This window comes from Mus pahari, chromosome 15 (assembly GCF_900095145.1).
Source record: "Mus pahari chromosome 15, PAHARI_EIJ_v1.1, whole genome shotgun sequence".
NCBI lineage: Eukaryota > Metazoa > Chordata > Mammalia > Rodentia > Muridae > Mus > Mus pahari.
Genome location: NC_034604.1, coordinates 41152747 through 41166422, shown reverse-complemented (window position 1 = coordinate 41166422; position 13676 = coordinate 41152747). Strand labels below are relative to the sequence as shown.

At 38.7% G+C, this 13676-nt stretch overlaps 1 protein-coding gene across 1 annotated transcript in view; it reads left to right on the top strand.

Moving 5' to 3' along the window:
- Nucleotides 1–10182, top strand: part of Fem1c (fem-1 homolog C) — a 20226-nt gene extending 10044 nt beyond the window's left edge. Inside the window, exon 3 of the mRNA XM_029547071.1 lies at nucleotides 5411–10182. Coding sequence (XP_029402931.1) covers nucleotides 5411–6720 — 1310 coding nt within the window. The 3' untranslated portion in view covers nucleotides 6721–10182. The remainder of the gene's footprint in view (nucleotides 1–5410) is intronic.
- Nucleotides 10183–13676: the final 3494 nt, after the last annotated feature.

Genomic DNA, 13676 nt, shown 5'->3' with positions numbered 1-13676 from the left:
GGCTATCCTGGAACTCACTTTGTAGACCAGGCTGACCTTGAACTCAGAAACCCGCCTGCCTCTGCCTCCCGAGTGCTGGGATCAAAGGCGTGCGCCACCACGCCTGGCTAGTTTTTTTTTTTTTTTTTAACTTTTGTTTTTACCCTCTGGATTATCCTTTATTTCTTTTTATTATTCTATTATTTATGAAAAAACTAATTTCATGTATCCCTTTGCACTGTTTTTTTTGGTTTTTGATTTTTGGTTTTTGAATTTTTTTGTTTTTGTTTTTGTTTTTTTCCAGACAGGATTTCTCTGTGTAGCCCTGGCTGTCCTGGAACTCACTTGTAGACCAGGCTGGCCTTGAACTCAGAAATCCACCTGTCTCTGCCTCCCAAGTGCTGGGACTAAAGGTGTACATGACCACCGCCCTGCTGCACTGTTTTTAGTAGCTCATGTTTAATGCAGCTTTAGCCCACATCTACTCCCTTTCCGGCAGTGTTACCTCAGGTGCTAGGGCGGGCTATTGCTGCCAAGTAGTTTAATTCCTTATGTAGCATTTCAAGCCCACTAGATATGGTTGAGAAAGCTGTATTTACGGAGATTTCCCCTTTTGATATATGAATGTTCATGTCTTCTGGTTTCCATGAACTTATTCCTTTTGCTAAAAAATACTCCAAAGATTTTTTTTTTCTCTAGTAACAAATATTTTAGTTTTCTTTTTCATCTACAGTGTTTGTTATTTACATTATCCATGATGTGGCTCTAGATGTGGGAGTTCTTTTCTGGTAGGGATTTTCAGAGAATCTACTTCTCTTTTTGCCCCTAGTGCCGGCTTTGCAAGTGAGATCCACCACAGCCAGCATTATCTATGTAAGGTTCTGAGGATCACACACATTTCCTTGCTTATAAGGCAAGCTCTTTAGCAACTGAGCATTCTCCCTAGATCCCTCAGATCATTGTTTGTTGTCATTCAGTGTACAGAAGAGAAAATAGCATACAAGTCAGCTGGAAACCAAATAGACATTCTAGCACTAAAGAAATTTCAATGTGAGGCTTTTAAAAATGGATTACCCCAGCGGACTAGAAAAGTTGTGAACTAGGTGGGTCAGATGAAAATACAGAGAGAAAAATGGCAGATGGGAAAGGTCTACAAGAGACCATAGAAACAGGGCTAAGAGGTCAGTGTGCTTAAAGCCATAATTCCAAAGCATGAAAACGAGCCAAAAGCAGTATTTAAGGAGAGAGTTTGAGAAAAGTTTCAAGCTAATGATACATCTTACAAAAGCCAAGAAGGATAAAGACAAACACATAAAGGGGACCCATCAGATTGGCTTCTAGAGCAGAGCTGGGGAGTTAAGCAGTGGCCGACTTAGTGTGAAGAGCTGCTGCTCAGTGCAGGAAGCTGGATTGATTGCCTCTGGAGTTCCAACTAGAAATGGGGCCCTGGAGAATTCCTGGAGAGACACCGATTTTCAGTCCGTCTTGGGGGGCTGAAGAGATTATTAGGTTGTGGTGTTGGTGTGGGCTGATAGTAGCAGTGGTAGAGACAAGATGGATACGCTCACGAACAAGGGGTGAAAGCAAGCAGCCAAACTAGCCCGCTCGTCCCGCCTCTGACGGCTGGGATGCCAACCAGAAGGTGCTGACCCCTCTCTTAGACCTTCCCAGAATACCTCAGTAGACATGCCCAAAGGCCTCTTGAATCTAGGTGCAACCAAAGTGACATTAACCACCACAGCACCTGAAGGATGTTCCCTCTGGCTTCCACAGGTACACACTCATACACACATAATGAACACACACATGATTTTGAGCTGTGCTGTAACAATTTGATCCTCCAAGTATCAATATTTGCTTCTAGTATTTGAGTACATGTAGTAACATCCTCAGTTATTTTATTAAATTTGATTTCCTTTTCTGTGATGGCTTGTCTGTTTGTAGTTCAGTTTTGCCCTGTCTAACTGTAGCCTCAAATAGGGATAAGTTTCCACAGCTCCTTCCCACTAGATTGTGACTGTAGTTGTCTCCAGTCTGCAGTGCAAGCTGTTGAGAGGCCTGTGTCTTCTAAAACCAGTAAAGACCATTAGGAAAATTGTGCCCAATTTAGTTTTCTTTCTTATCCTGGATTACCTTGTTGGCTTTTAGGTGCTTTAAATAAAGTTTTGGATTTAAATTTGTTGCTAGGCATGGTGGGACAAGCCTGTAACCCCTAAACTCAGTAACTGCAGATGGGAGATAAACAGTTTGAGAATAGCCTGGGCCTGTATCAAAATAAAAACAAAAAACAAAGGAAGGACAGGTGGACTAGAGAGAATGGAAACAGGTTGGTTTTTTGGTTGGTTGGTTGGTTGTTTTTTCTTTTCTTTTCTTTTTTCTTTTTTTGAGATAGCGTATTGTCTGCTAACCTTGGCTGGCTTTGAAAGTATAGTCTCCCACCTCTACTTTTCAAGTGGTGGATTAGTACATAGTCTTGAGTGATTGTACTGCTTTTTCACTGCCATTACTAGACAAAAAAAAAAAAGACTTCCTTTTCTCTTTCTCTTTTAAGCCAGATTTTTTTTGCCTGCACATAGCTGTATTTAGAATACTCTTAATTTTTCAATAAATGCAGAATTTTAGTTCATTTAAAACTGACTTGCTGCATCTCTATTCTTGATTTTATGATACTCAATGTAAAAGCAGTGGCATCTAGGCCTTTTCTTCTGGTTTAGATTTTTGTTTGTTTTTAATTTATACTGTCTGTTTTGGGGTGGGGGGTGAAAATAGGGATTCTCACTTCAGAATCATTTGAAATGTTCTTAAAATGTACTTAGAGTAGTAGTGATTTTTACTTAATTGAAATTTGAAACAAATGACAGCAATCAACCTCTGAGTGCCTTGGGCGGTTTACAAACTTTGTTGTAGATCACTAAATCTGAGACAAAATAAACAGATTTTAAATAATTGTATAGTACTTAAAGATACGGTGGGAAAGAAAACAAAATCAACTAATGAAATGTTTCAAAGTCCTTGTATGTAACAACTTTAAAAAATCACCTAAATGACATTTACCGCCCCAGTAGGACCCCGAGATAGAACTCATCAGGATTGACAGCAAGTGGTGGTACTTGCAAAGCTATCTTTTTTTTATCTTATTTTGTTTTGTTTTTTGAGACAGAGTTTCTTGGTGTAACAGCCCTGGCTGTCCTGAGGCTCACTTTGTAGACCAGGGTGATCTTGAATTCAGAGATCTGCCTGCTTCTGCTTCCCAAGGGCTGGGTTTTTAAAGGGATGAGTCACTACACTAGATGCAAAGCCATATTCATGGTTTTTTCTTTCTGTTTGTATATATGTGCTGGGTTTGCCTCTGTGTGTACATACCATGGCTCATGTGTTTGTAGGGTCTCTTTGAGGGTTATTGTTGTTTTGGTGTGTGTTTTCTGTTTATGCCAGGCTAGTTGGTTCACAAACTTTCTGGAATTCGGTTTCCACCTCCCATCTTCATGTAGAAACCCTGGGATTTCAGGCCTACACTACTGTGCTGAGATGTTCATACTCAGCTCTTCACACATGGTTGTCAAGCACTTTACTTACTGACCTTTACTTAGTGAACCACCTCCGAGGCTCTCCAACCCCCAACTTTAATTCTGAAATAAGTTGGTTATTTAAAGTATTCATCTTCAAACCACTTCCTGGTGTACATACTTTGTTGCAGGTCCCTGAAAGCACCCTGATATTTGAAGGTGGCTCACTAGAATAATACTCTTAGGTTAAGATCGATTATAGTGATACCATAGACACAGCTAATCATAAGGGGAGAGTCAAGGGTGAGGTCTCAAGGGGCGTGTGCAGGCCTCTTCATGCTTTCTCTTTCACGAAGAGCATTTGTCGTCAATAATGAAAAAACACATAGTATTTTGGCATAGGGAAACCCGTGACAGATTGAGCACTTAAGGTTGTTATTAAGGACTGGGTCACACAGGTGCCTTTTGCCTAACTATATCCCAAACTTCAGACTCCTGGACAAAAACCAACTCTTTAACATAAATGCCATAAACTACAGTTTGACACAGTGAGCTACCCCTCTCATTTAGGGATTATGCTGGTGTAGAGAACAAGTTTCCAGATGCAGGTCTGAGGCTAATTTTGTGGGTTAGTTCTTTCTGAGAGTGGCAGTTTTAGCCTGCTTTGTTAACTTTCTATAAGTATGCCCAGAACGATGCATTATGAATACTTCCTTCAACATTGTATATCCATACCAAAGATCTGTTAGGTGGCTTTGCTTCTGATCAGCAATCAAATGTTTATTATTGCCCTTATATATAATATTTGATGTTTATGTCATACTGTTTCTATAGGCTGTTAGTAACATGCCAGTGCCTTTTGTCAGTTTTAATTCATGTGAGGGGTGATGGGACAGTATTAGGGTATTTAGCACATTTAAATCAATATTTTAAAAAACTAAATTATAACAGAATTAACCCATTCTCAGGATTTTGTAAATATCCTTTGAGGGATTACATCATACTACCCACATATTTTTCAGGTCTTAGTGGACTTGTTTTTCCTAGGAGAGCTCTGTTTTGAAGAATATGTGACAAATATTGGCTTTAACAGTTAAGACTCATTTGATATTCAGGAATTTTGAAAAAAAAATTATTGTCCTCTACTAAAGTCAAGTGGAAGAATCTTCAAGACTAGATTTTCCATTTATAAATGGAGGAACTGACCCAGAAATCTACAAATGACTTACTTTTTAATTTTATTTAAATTAATTTTTTTTTTTTTTTGAGACAGGGTTTCTCTGTGTGGCCCTGGCTATCCTGGAACTCACTGTGTAGACCAGGCTGGCCTTGAACTCAGAAACCTGCCTGCCTCTGCCTCCCAAGTGCTGGGACTAAAGACGTTAGCTACCACTGTCTGGCGACTTAGGAATTTTATTTCAACCATTATTGTTCAGAGAATATGCTTTAGAGTCACAGAATATTCATTTTCTTTTTTTTTTGTTTTTTTGTTTTTGTTTTTGTTTTTTTTTTTTTTTCGAGACAGGCCTCGAACTCAGAAATCCACCTGCCTCTGCTTCCCAAGTGCTGGGATTAAAGGCGTGAGCCACCATGGCCGGCTTGAATATTCACTTTCATTTGACTGTGAATGAAAAGTTTCCAGGGGCCATTGATTAAGGAGCTTTACCTGGCAACTCTGGGGTTCTGTTGTTTTGTTTTCCTTTTCATACTTGTTTTAGTCAAGTTATTTGTTCAGGAAGTTTAATAAATATTTTCTTCAGCTCCTGCTGTGTATCAGACACGAATATTAGGTGCTGAAGGTAACTGTTTTATCCTTTGTAATTATGTCTTATGGTTGGCTTAGAGTTGACTGAACTTTTTTTGGAAGGGTTATATTATATCCTGGCCCTGGTGCTTCAAAGTATGTTCTTTCCTCTCTCTTTAAGGCAATACTGCATTACATGATTGTGCAGAGTCTGGAAGTTTGGACATCATGAAGATGCTGCTTATGTATTGTGCCAAGATGGAAAAAGATGGCTACGGAATGACTCCTCTTCTCTCAGCAAGTGTGACTGGTCACACTAATATTGTGGATTTTCTTACGCACCATGCCCAGACAAGCAAGACAGAACGTATTAATGCTCTAGAGCTTCTGGGAGCTACATTTGTAGATAAAAAAAGAGATTTACTTGGGGCTTTGAAATACTGGAAAAAGGCAATGAACATGAGGTACAGTGATAGGACTAATATAATTAGTAAACCAGTTCCACAGACACTAATAATGGCTTATGACTATGCCAAGGAGGTAAACAGTGCAGAAGAGTTAGAAGGTCTTATTGCTGATCCTGATGAGATGAGAATGCAAGCGCTGTTAATTAGAGAACGGATTCTTGGTCCTTCTCATCCCGATACCTCTTACTACATTAGATATAGGGGTGCTGTCTACGCTGACTCTGGGAATTTTAAGCGATGCATCAACCTCTGGAAGTATGCTTTGGATATGCAGCAGAGCAATTTGGACCCTTTAAGCCCCATGACTGCCAGCAGCTTACTGTCTTTCGCAGAGCTGTTCTCCTTTATGCTACAGGACAGGGCTAAAGGCTTGCTGGGCACTACTGTTACATTTGATGATCTCATGGGCATACTGTGCAAAAGTGTCCTTGAAATTGAGCGAGCTATCAAACAAACACAGTGTCCAGCTGACCCATTGCAGTTAAATAAGGCTCTTTCCATCATTTTGCACTTAATTTGCTTATTAGAAAAAGTTCCTTGTACTCTAGAACAGGATCATTTCAAAAAGCAGACCATCTACCGGTTTCTTAAGCTGCATCCAAGAGGAAAGAATAACTTCAGCCCTCTGCATCTGGCTGTGGACAAGAATACTACTTGTGTAGGGCGGTACCCTGTTTGTAAGTTCCCATCTCTGCAAGTTACTGCGATACTGATAGAATGTGGTGCTGATGTGAATGTCAGAGACTCTGATGACAACAGTCCCCTACATATCGCGGCTCTGAACAACCATCCAGACATCATGAATCTCCTTATTAAATCAGGTGCACATTTTGATGCCACAAACTTACACAAACAGACTGCCAGTGACTTGCTGGATGAGAAGGAGATAGCTAAAAATTTGATACAGCCCATAAATCATACCACATTGCAGTGTCTTGCTGCTCGTGTCATCGTGAATCATAGAATCTATTACAAAGGGAACATCCCAGAAAAGCTAGAGACCTTTGTTTCACTTCATAGATGATAATTCGAATGTGCTTCAGCACCGTTAAAGCACGAATTGGGAACAGTTGTTTCATAAATGAGCACTGTTGTGATAACACCAGCATTCATTTAGCTTGATATCATTGTGCTCTCATTGGCTAAAGCATTGTAAGCATCAGATTTGCAGGATTGGTTTCCCAGTATTTAATATAAATATACCGTATAATATATTGTTGTGAATTATTGAGAAATGTAATGTCATATTCAAATTTCTAAAGTTGTCTGCCAAAGGCCATTCTGATTTTGTTTGCTGTTGGGTGTTTGGGACAGAGTTAACTGTTTTTCAGTGATGTCTCTATTTTACTAGTTTGTGAATTTTATACAATTGGAAGTCATCCTCCCCTAGCTCCCACTTCTGTCTTCAAGTTTTGCCTGTTTCCACTTTTTCTCCCCAACCATTTCTGCTATAGTGTTCCCTGAACCTTTGGGTCCATGCTAAGTCATAAACCTTATGGACTTGTTTACCATTTGCAGTTACCATAAGTGCTTTATCTTCTCTATGCACCGGCTTAAACTGGGACTGTTGTGTGTTGGCATATTCTCTATGCAGCAGTTGGTCAACTTCAACTCAAAACACTGTTTTCTTACGTTACGAAGTTCATTTCACAAACGGACTCTTAGAGCGTGTCACTTTCTAGAGTTGCCGGTAAGCTGTTTGAGCTCAAGCTTTTTAAAATTTTATGTTTTGTTTTTGCTTTATTTTTTCACATCTGAGGTTTCTTTCTTCAGTCCACAGAAAATTTGGGAAACAAATCTATTACAAGTCATCAACCCTGTTGAAATTTAGGTCTGTCATCTTAGGGTCTCATGCAGTAAAGGAAGACCTTTGTAGAGCGACCTGCCTTTCATACCGCTCCAGCGTCGTCCTGCTTGTGCTGATGGTGTGACTAGGTGTAGAGAATCTGCTTCCGTTTAACCTCAGACGTTATCACACAGCCTAATGACTCACATTGAGCTATCAGTCATCGAACTGCAAACCACTTTTAGTTACAAAGAGGCTAGAGCATGTCAGTGGCATGATGCTTGCCAAGCCAGATCTAGGCATCTAAGATAATTACGGTATTTTAGTATGCAGTGTCCTACCATAGGACCAGAGGTCAGTAACAGTGTTCTTTCTTTCTTCAGGTTTATGTATATCTTTTAAAGATAACGTGCATGAATTACTTTGATCTCAATTATTTGTCACCCTATTAAACACACGAGATTGCACAGTGATTTCTGTCCCCTTAATGAAAGCGCCTCCTTCTGTTCCTCTTCCCCTCCCCCTTTTTTTTTTCCTATTGTAGATTTGTTAATGCCGCAGAAAGGGCTCTTTTGACTTAAGAGAAGATAAGTGGAAATTAAAAAGATTCAGGTAATCACTCAGCACTTTACCGTGACTCAGTAGAATTTACAGTGAATGGTACATTGCCCTACATATGTCATAAAGAATTTTTTCTGAATGAAAAGTTTATTGATTCTAGCAGAGAGCCAGCTCGCCTGTGAACTTCATGACCTGGGTCACTTGGATTTAGGGATGACATTTTATTCTGAGGGTTGATGAACTGCTACTTAAAGAATTACAAATAATGAAATTCATCTTTATTCAGTAAAAATTTATAATGGGTAGTAAATAAAGAACATTAGACTTTTCATTAAACAATTGAGGTTTAATTCTTTAAAATGTTTCCTTACTCATTTTACTACATTTTAAATTACATTTTACCTTTGGAAAATGGACTAGTTATCAATGGGCTCTTTAAACTCTTCGATGAAAAAGGTTTTTTACTGTTTTATTTACCATGGGCAAGTCTGATAAAATATTTGAGCTGCTATATATAAGAATAATATGTCATTTAGACAGATATCCTAACAATATTTTGAAATCATCTCCCTCTAATGGATGTTGTGAGAGTTACCTATGAGTGAGCCACTTTTTTTTTTTTTTTTTTTAAATAAAACTTGTCCATTTTCATGAGTCATCATTGATTGATTTCACTTTTTGGGTAAAAGATGACAATTTGATTTTAGGGATTTAATGTCTTTCTCCCCTCTTTGCCCAGAAGAGTTTGGCTCACAATCTCGTAGAGCAGGGCTCATCATAACACTGTGTTAGACATGCACTGGAACTGCATGGCCCTGTATGAAATGACCATATCTTTACTAGTAGCTTCCTTCGCTACGAATAGATAACAGAGCTGGTTCTTAGTCTTGAAAACTGCAGCGTTGCATTGCAGTCAGGATGCGGCTCTCCCTTTTCTGTTTGCCCTCTCCAGAAATGCCACTTGGAGCTCTTGAAAAAGCTGTTTAGTAGCTCAAATTAGCATTGAATTTATTTTAGAGTGAATTGGTTCAGGAGTGCAGCCTCAGATAATTGTTGGGGCCTTCAGAAATGTGTGAGACCGAATAAAATAAAATTCTGAAGTTTGTGGGGTTTTTTTGTTTTGTTTTTTGTTTTTTGTTTTTTTGTCCATGGTGAGGAAATGATTTAATTGTACTCATTTGAATCAAACAAAATACACCTGGTAATATTGGCTGGAATTAATGTGCAGGTCTCAACATTGTTTCTCCAGAAATGCTTCTGAATTTCAGATGTTCTACAATTTTGATCATTTCTATAAAAGAAATGGTTATTTTATTCAGATACCAGTCTCCTTTCCAAATGCAAATGGATTATAGGTTTTAAAATGTAATTTTTTTGTTCTTACATCTGACAAGCATAGGCCGAGATGTGCAAGATAACTTTTACCCTTATTGATTTTGAAGTTAGGTGATTGCTCATTTGCAAAGAGTAATACTTTTTAAAAGCCCATTTCCTATGAGTTGAGAAATTGTTTAGGTTATATTTGGAAATTTGGCTTTTTTAAAAATCAAATTGCCAGCAAAGCGCCTCAGTTTGAATGCACACCTGTGTTAATCTCTGCGAATAGTTCCCAGCAGGGGCTGGGTGAGGAGTATCGATCTTATACCCTGTTCAGCAGCACCATTGCTTGGAACTCGAACCACTTTAAAGTTAGATAATAAGGAAACTTAGTATCTCAGGTCTTAGTGTCATAGATACTAAGAAACTTGAATTGCTTGTCATCTTTTTTCCTTTTCTTTTTCCTCTTGTGTATCACTAAACAACTAGTTTCTCTTCCGTTTGTTGGTTCCCATTGTGTATTTTTTAAAAGAAGTACTGTATCCAGATGCCAGCCAATAAATTGTCACACAATGGAAAAACAATATGCCACAGCATTGTAAGGTTTAATAAAATTAAATTTGCACCAAACTTAAGTGTGCTCTCATTAACTCGTAATTTTTGGTGAGTGTTACCTTGAAATATATTCCAGAGGATTTCTCAATTCCTGGATTCCTTTTGAAAAAATGCCTACTTGATAACTTCAGCCAATTAGAACTTACCCATGCCATTATTACCAATTCTGTGGTGTCAGTAAGATGACTTGTGTACAGTTTACTGTAATTTTTTTTTCCTGATAAACACATAGGAACTAAAGTCTGGGAAAACTCAATGACGAGCACAGAAGGATGACTTTTAACGTGTTCTTGTCCTTAAGAGTTGGTATTATTAAAAACATGTGCAGTGATATGTGTACAATGAAGGTAAGTTTTCTATAATTATATTTCAATTCAGATAATTTAAGTTTCATTCCCTGTGTCTTGTTATCTAATAGAAGATTTCAATTGGCTTAGAAAGTTGTTCATAGTTCTAAACTCATGTAGTATAAATTAGAATCCAGTGTTCTAGATTTTCACTTTTTGATCAAATTCTATTTTAAGGGTTTGAATAACAAAATGTACATGTCAAGATGCTGTACCTCGCAATGCCATCTTTCATGTTTTTAATCTGTGCTGCTGGATAGAATAGTATTGTTGAAGTTTGGGTTTTGCGAATTAAGGGGAATAATTGGTTCCTTGTCACAGGATTTTCCCTGTCCAATTACATTAATGCAGAAGAGGCCTGTGATTGGACAGTGAAAGGGGAGGCGGAGCTAAGAGTGGCTGAAACAGCATCTTGGAGGAGAGAGGGTGGAAGATAGCGGATGTAAATCAGCATGGCTATGACTGGCCGCAGGTTGTTACAATATCATAAAGGTTAGAATATTGGGATAATTTGTCTAATCTACAGTTCCTAAGTGCCATGTTACTTTATGCTTAGCACAAATGGTCCATTAGATAAGATTTCCTCATTAAATTATAGCTGCATATTACTGTTATGTGAGTTTAGTTGTTTTCCCAGTGAGTCCTTTTAAAGAAGGATTTAATGACAAGTGGCTCTATAGTGCAGTCAAGATGTACTGCACTATTTTGCATTCTGTGGGTGAAAACCGAGAGGTACATAGAATTTGACATAATACCAAAACTGGAAATGGAAAGATCATCCAGTCTTATATTTATAAATCATAACATTTTTCTGTAATTAGTCTTTGGTGAGAGTTCTACTAATACAAGATAATCGAGTTAGTTTATTGTGTATCTGTTTTCTTTTTCAAGTGCTGGGATTACAGAAATGAGCCTGGTTAAAAAGTCTACCTTTGCCAGCATAGACAATTTCTGTTTGTATTTCTGGTAGCTAATGTTAAAAGATGAATGGTTTATATGAATGTGACTTTGTAAAGAAATTGTAGATACTTAGTTATAAAATACAAACTCTGTGACTTGTCTTATCACCTGAAATGTTTAGTATTAAGTAGAGGATATACCTGCTCTGTGCATTTTCATTTAGCTAAACTAATGGACACTTCAGATTTCACCATTTTTCCACTAATGTCCTTGTACCTGGATCCAAAACCAAACAATCTCTTATCTTTCCTCTTTTTCTGCAATAGTGGTTTAGACTATTTTATATAACTTTCCTTAATTCAGGCTTATTTGGTATTGCACTAGGCCTGGAGTTTTCTAGGGAAATATGTGTTATCAGTCTTACTTTTTTAACTTATATACAATTTCAGCCTGCCATCACTGATGATGTGAATATCGGTCACTCAACATATCTACCAGGTCTCTAATTATTTTAAAGTTACTATATTTTTCATTTCTCATTCTATTCTCTGGAACCTAGTCACTAAGTCCTAACAGTGCCCAAGGGGAGAGTTTAACTTTTACTTTCTAGAAAGGACCATTTGCATATGTTACTTAGAATTCTAATGTAAAGTAGATTTGATCTTTCTCATTTATTTACCATATTTCCATGTAAGTTATTAGTTCTTTTTGTTGTAGCTCAAAAATGGTATTTTGTTGTACTAATTGTTCCAGATTTTGTTAAAATGAGCCAGTTTAAGATGTTCAAGGCTGGAGTTCAATGATAATATACATATTTAACCCTGGGTTCAAGCCCTCCCTTTCCCCTATAATATAAGGATCTCGTGATGTGGAGACATTCGCAATGAAACCAAGCCATATACTATGAACCAGACAGGCAGGCTATTTCACTAGGGCTTTACCTGTTTACAGAAAGGGGCAAATGCTGATCGAGAGGTGATTGGGCAGCTCCTTTTGTTCAAGCTTTCACTGGAAATGAGAGGTGGGGACTAAGTACATTTTCCTTATCCATGGGCAGCTTGAAAGGATGTTTTCCTTGTTCTGTAAATGTGCCAGGACATTTACACAGAGAGTTCCAGGACAGCCAGGGCTACACAGAGAAACCCTGTCTCGAAACACCCCACCCCACCCCCACCCCCCACACAAACGTGGTGGATTTAACCTAGGAACTGCTGTTTTATCCTTACAGCTATATCACTATCTTTCTTAAACATCTTAGTCACAGTTTTGGCTGGGTCTTGGATAAGGCTTAAGGAACTTTAGGGGCTTGCTGCTGAGGTTGGGTAAAAGCATGCCAACTCCAATTGGCCAAGCTAACCCTGCATGTGTGATCACATAGAGCCAAATAGATGTGACCCAGGTAAAACCCTCAGAGACTAGATACCATGTGAAGACAGCTGGGGCTCTTGGGGCTTTTTGTCTCTTTAGTAATCTATCAGCATCTCAGGTTTGAGTAAACTCAGTGTTTGTAGCACAAGTGGCCTTTTTTTGTAAAGTAACCTAGGTAACCATTATCCTAACTCAAATGTCAGGTGTGATCTACAACAAAGATTGGGAAGCCAATGTCTTATTAAGCAATATTAACCTCCAAAACTGAAGAATTTTACGTCAAGGGCAGTGATTTGCTCTAGCAGACCTGACTTGTGTCGGTTATAAGGGTGTATTCGGGCCATTTGATTGAAGTTTTTCCTCTACTGCAGTCTCTCTCCATTTGTCTTTGTTTACCCTATAATTTTGAGGAATTTGGAATCTTCCTGAAGTCACTTTCATGACCATTGTAAATGCACCTGTTTTGCCTGGCTTGCTCTGGTATTTCATACAAGGCTGTTAAGGGGTCCAAGGATGAGGACAGAGGGCACCATGTAAAGAAGAACAGATTAAGCGACCAGAGTTTATTTGCTTTTTGCATTCACTCTTTGAAACTTCTTTTGCTACTACTACCACACCCTTTAAGGCCATATTGTATTTTGTCTGTGTCAGCTCTGGAGTCAGTCATAGCCCCAGAGCATCATGTGCCTCTCACAGGAGAGCCATGTGTACAGTCTGGGTCAGTATGCTGATGTGCTTGGTGCCAGTGGGGCAGCACCACTGTTGCTTTTTTTTCTTTTTTGGGGGGAGGGGGAGAATAATTTTGTAATTATATTTATGTACAGAAAACTTAATTGTTTCGTGGCGAGTTCTTTAGCCTTTGCCTTTTCCAGCTTGGCAGTGTGAGCCAGACTTAGGACCCAGGATGTTGCCTCCCCAATAGCGGATCTTGTCATATCGGTCATTTTAATTGGTCCTAATAGCTTCCACCAGCTTAGCCAGAGCACCCTTGTCTTCCCAGTGAACCTGTGTGAAGGCAACAGTGGTGCATGTGCATGTCTTTCTGTGGTCCAGGTGCCCCAGCCTGGCCTGTCCCTTGATGATGCA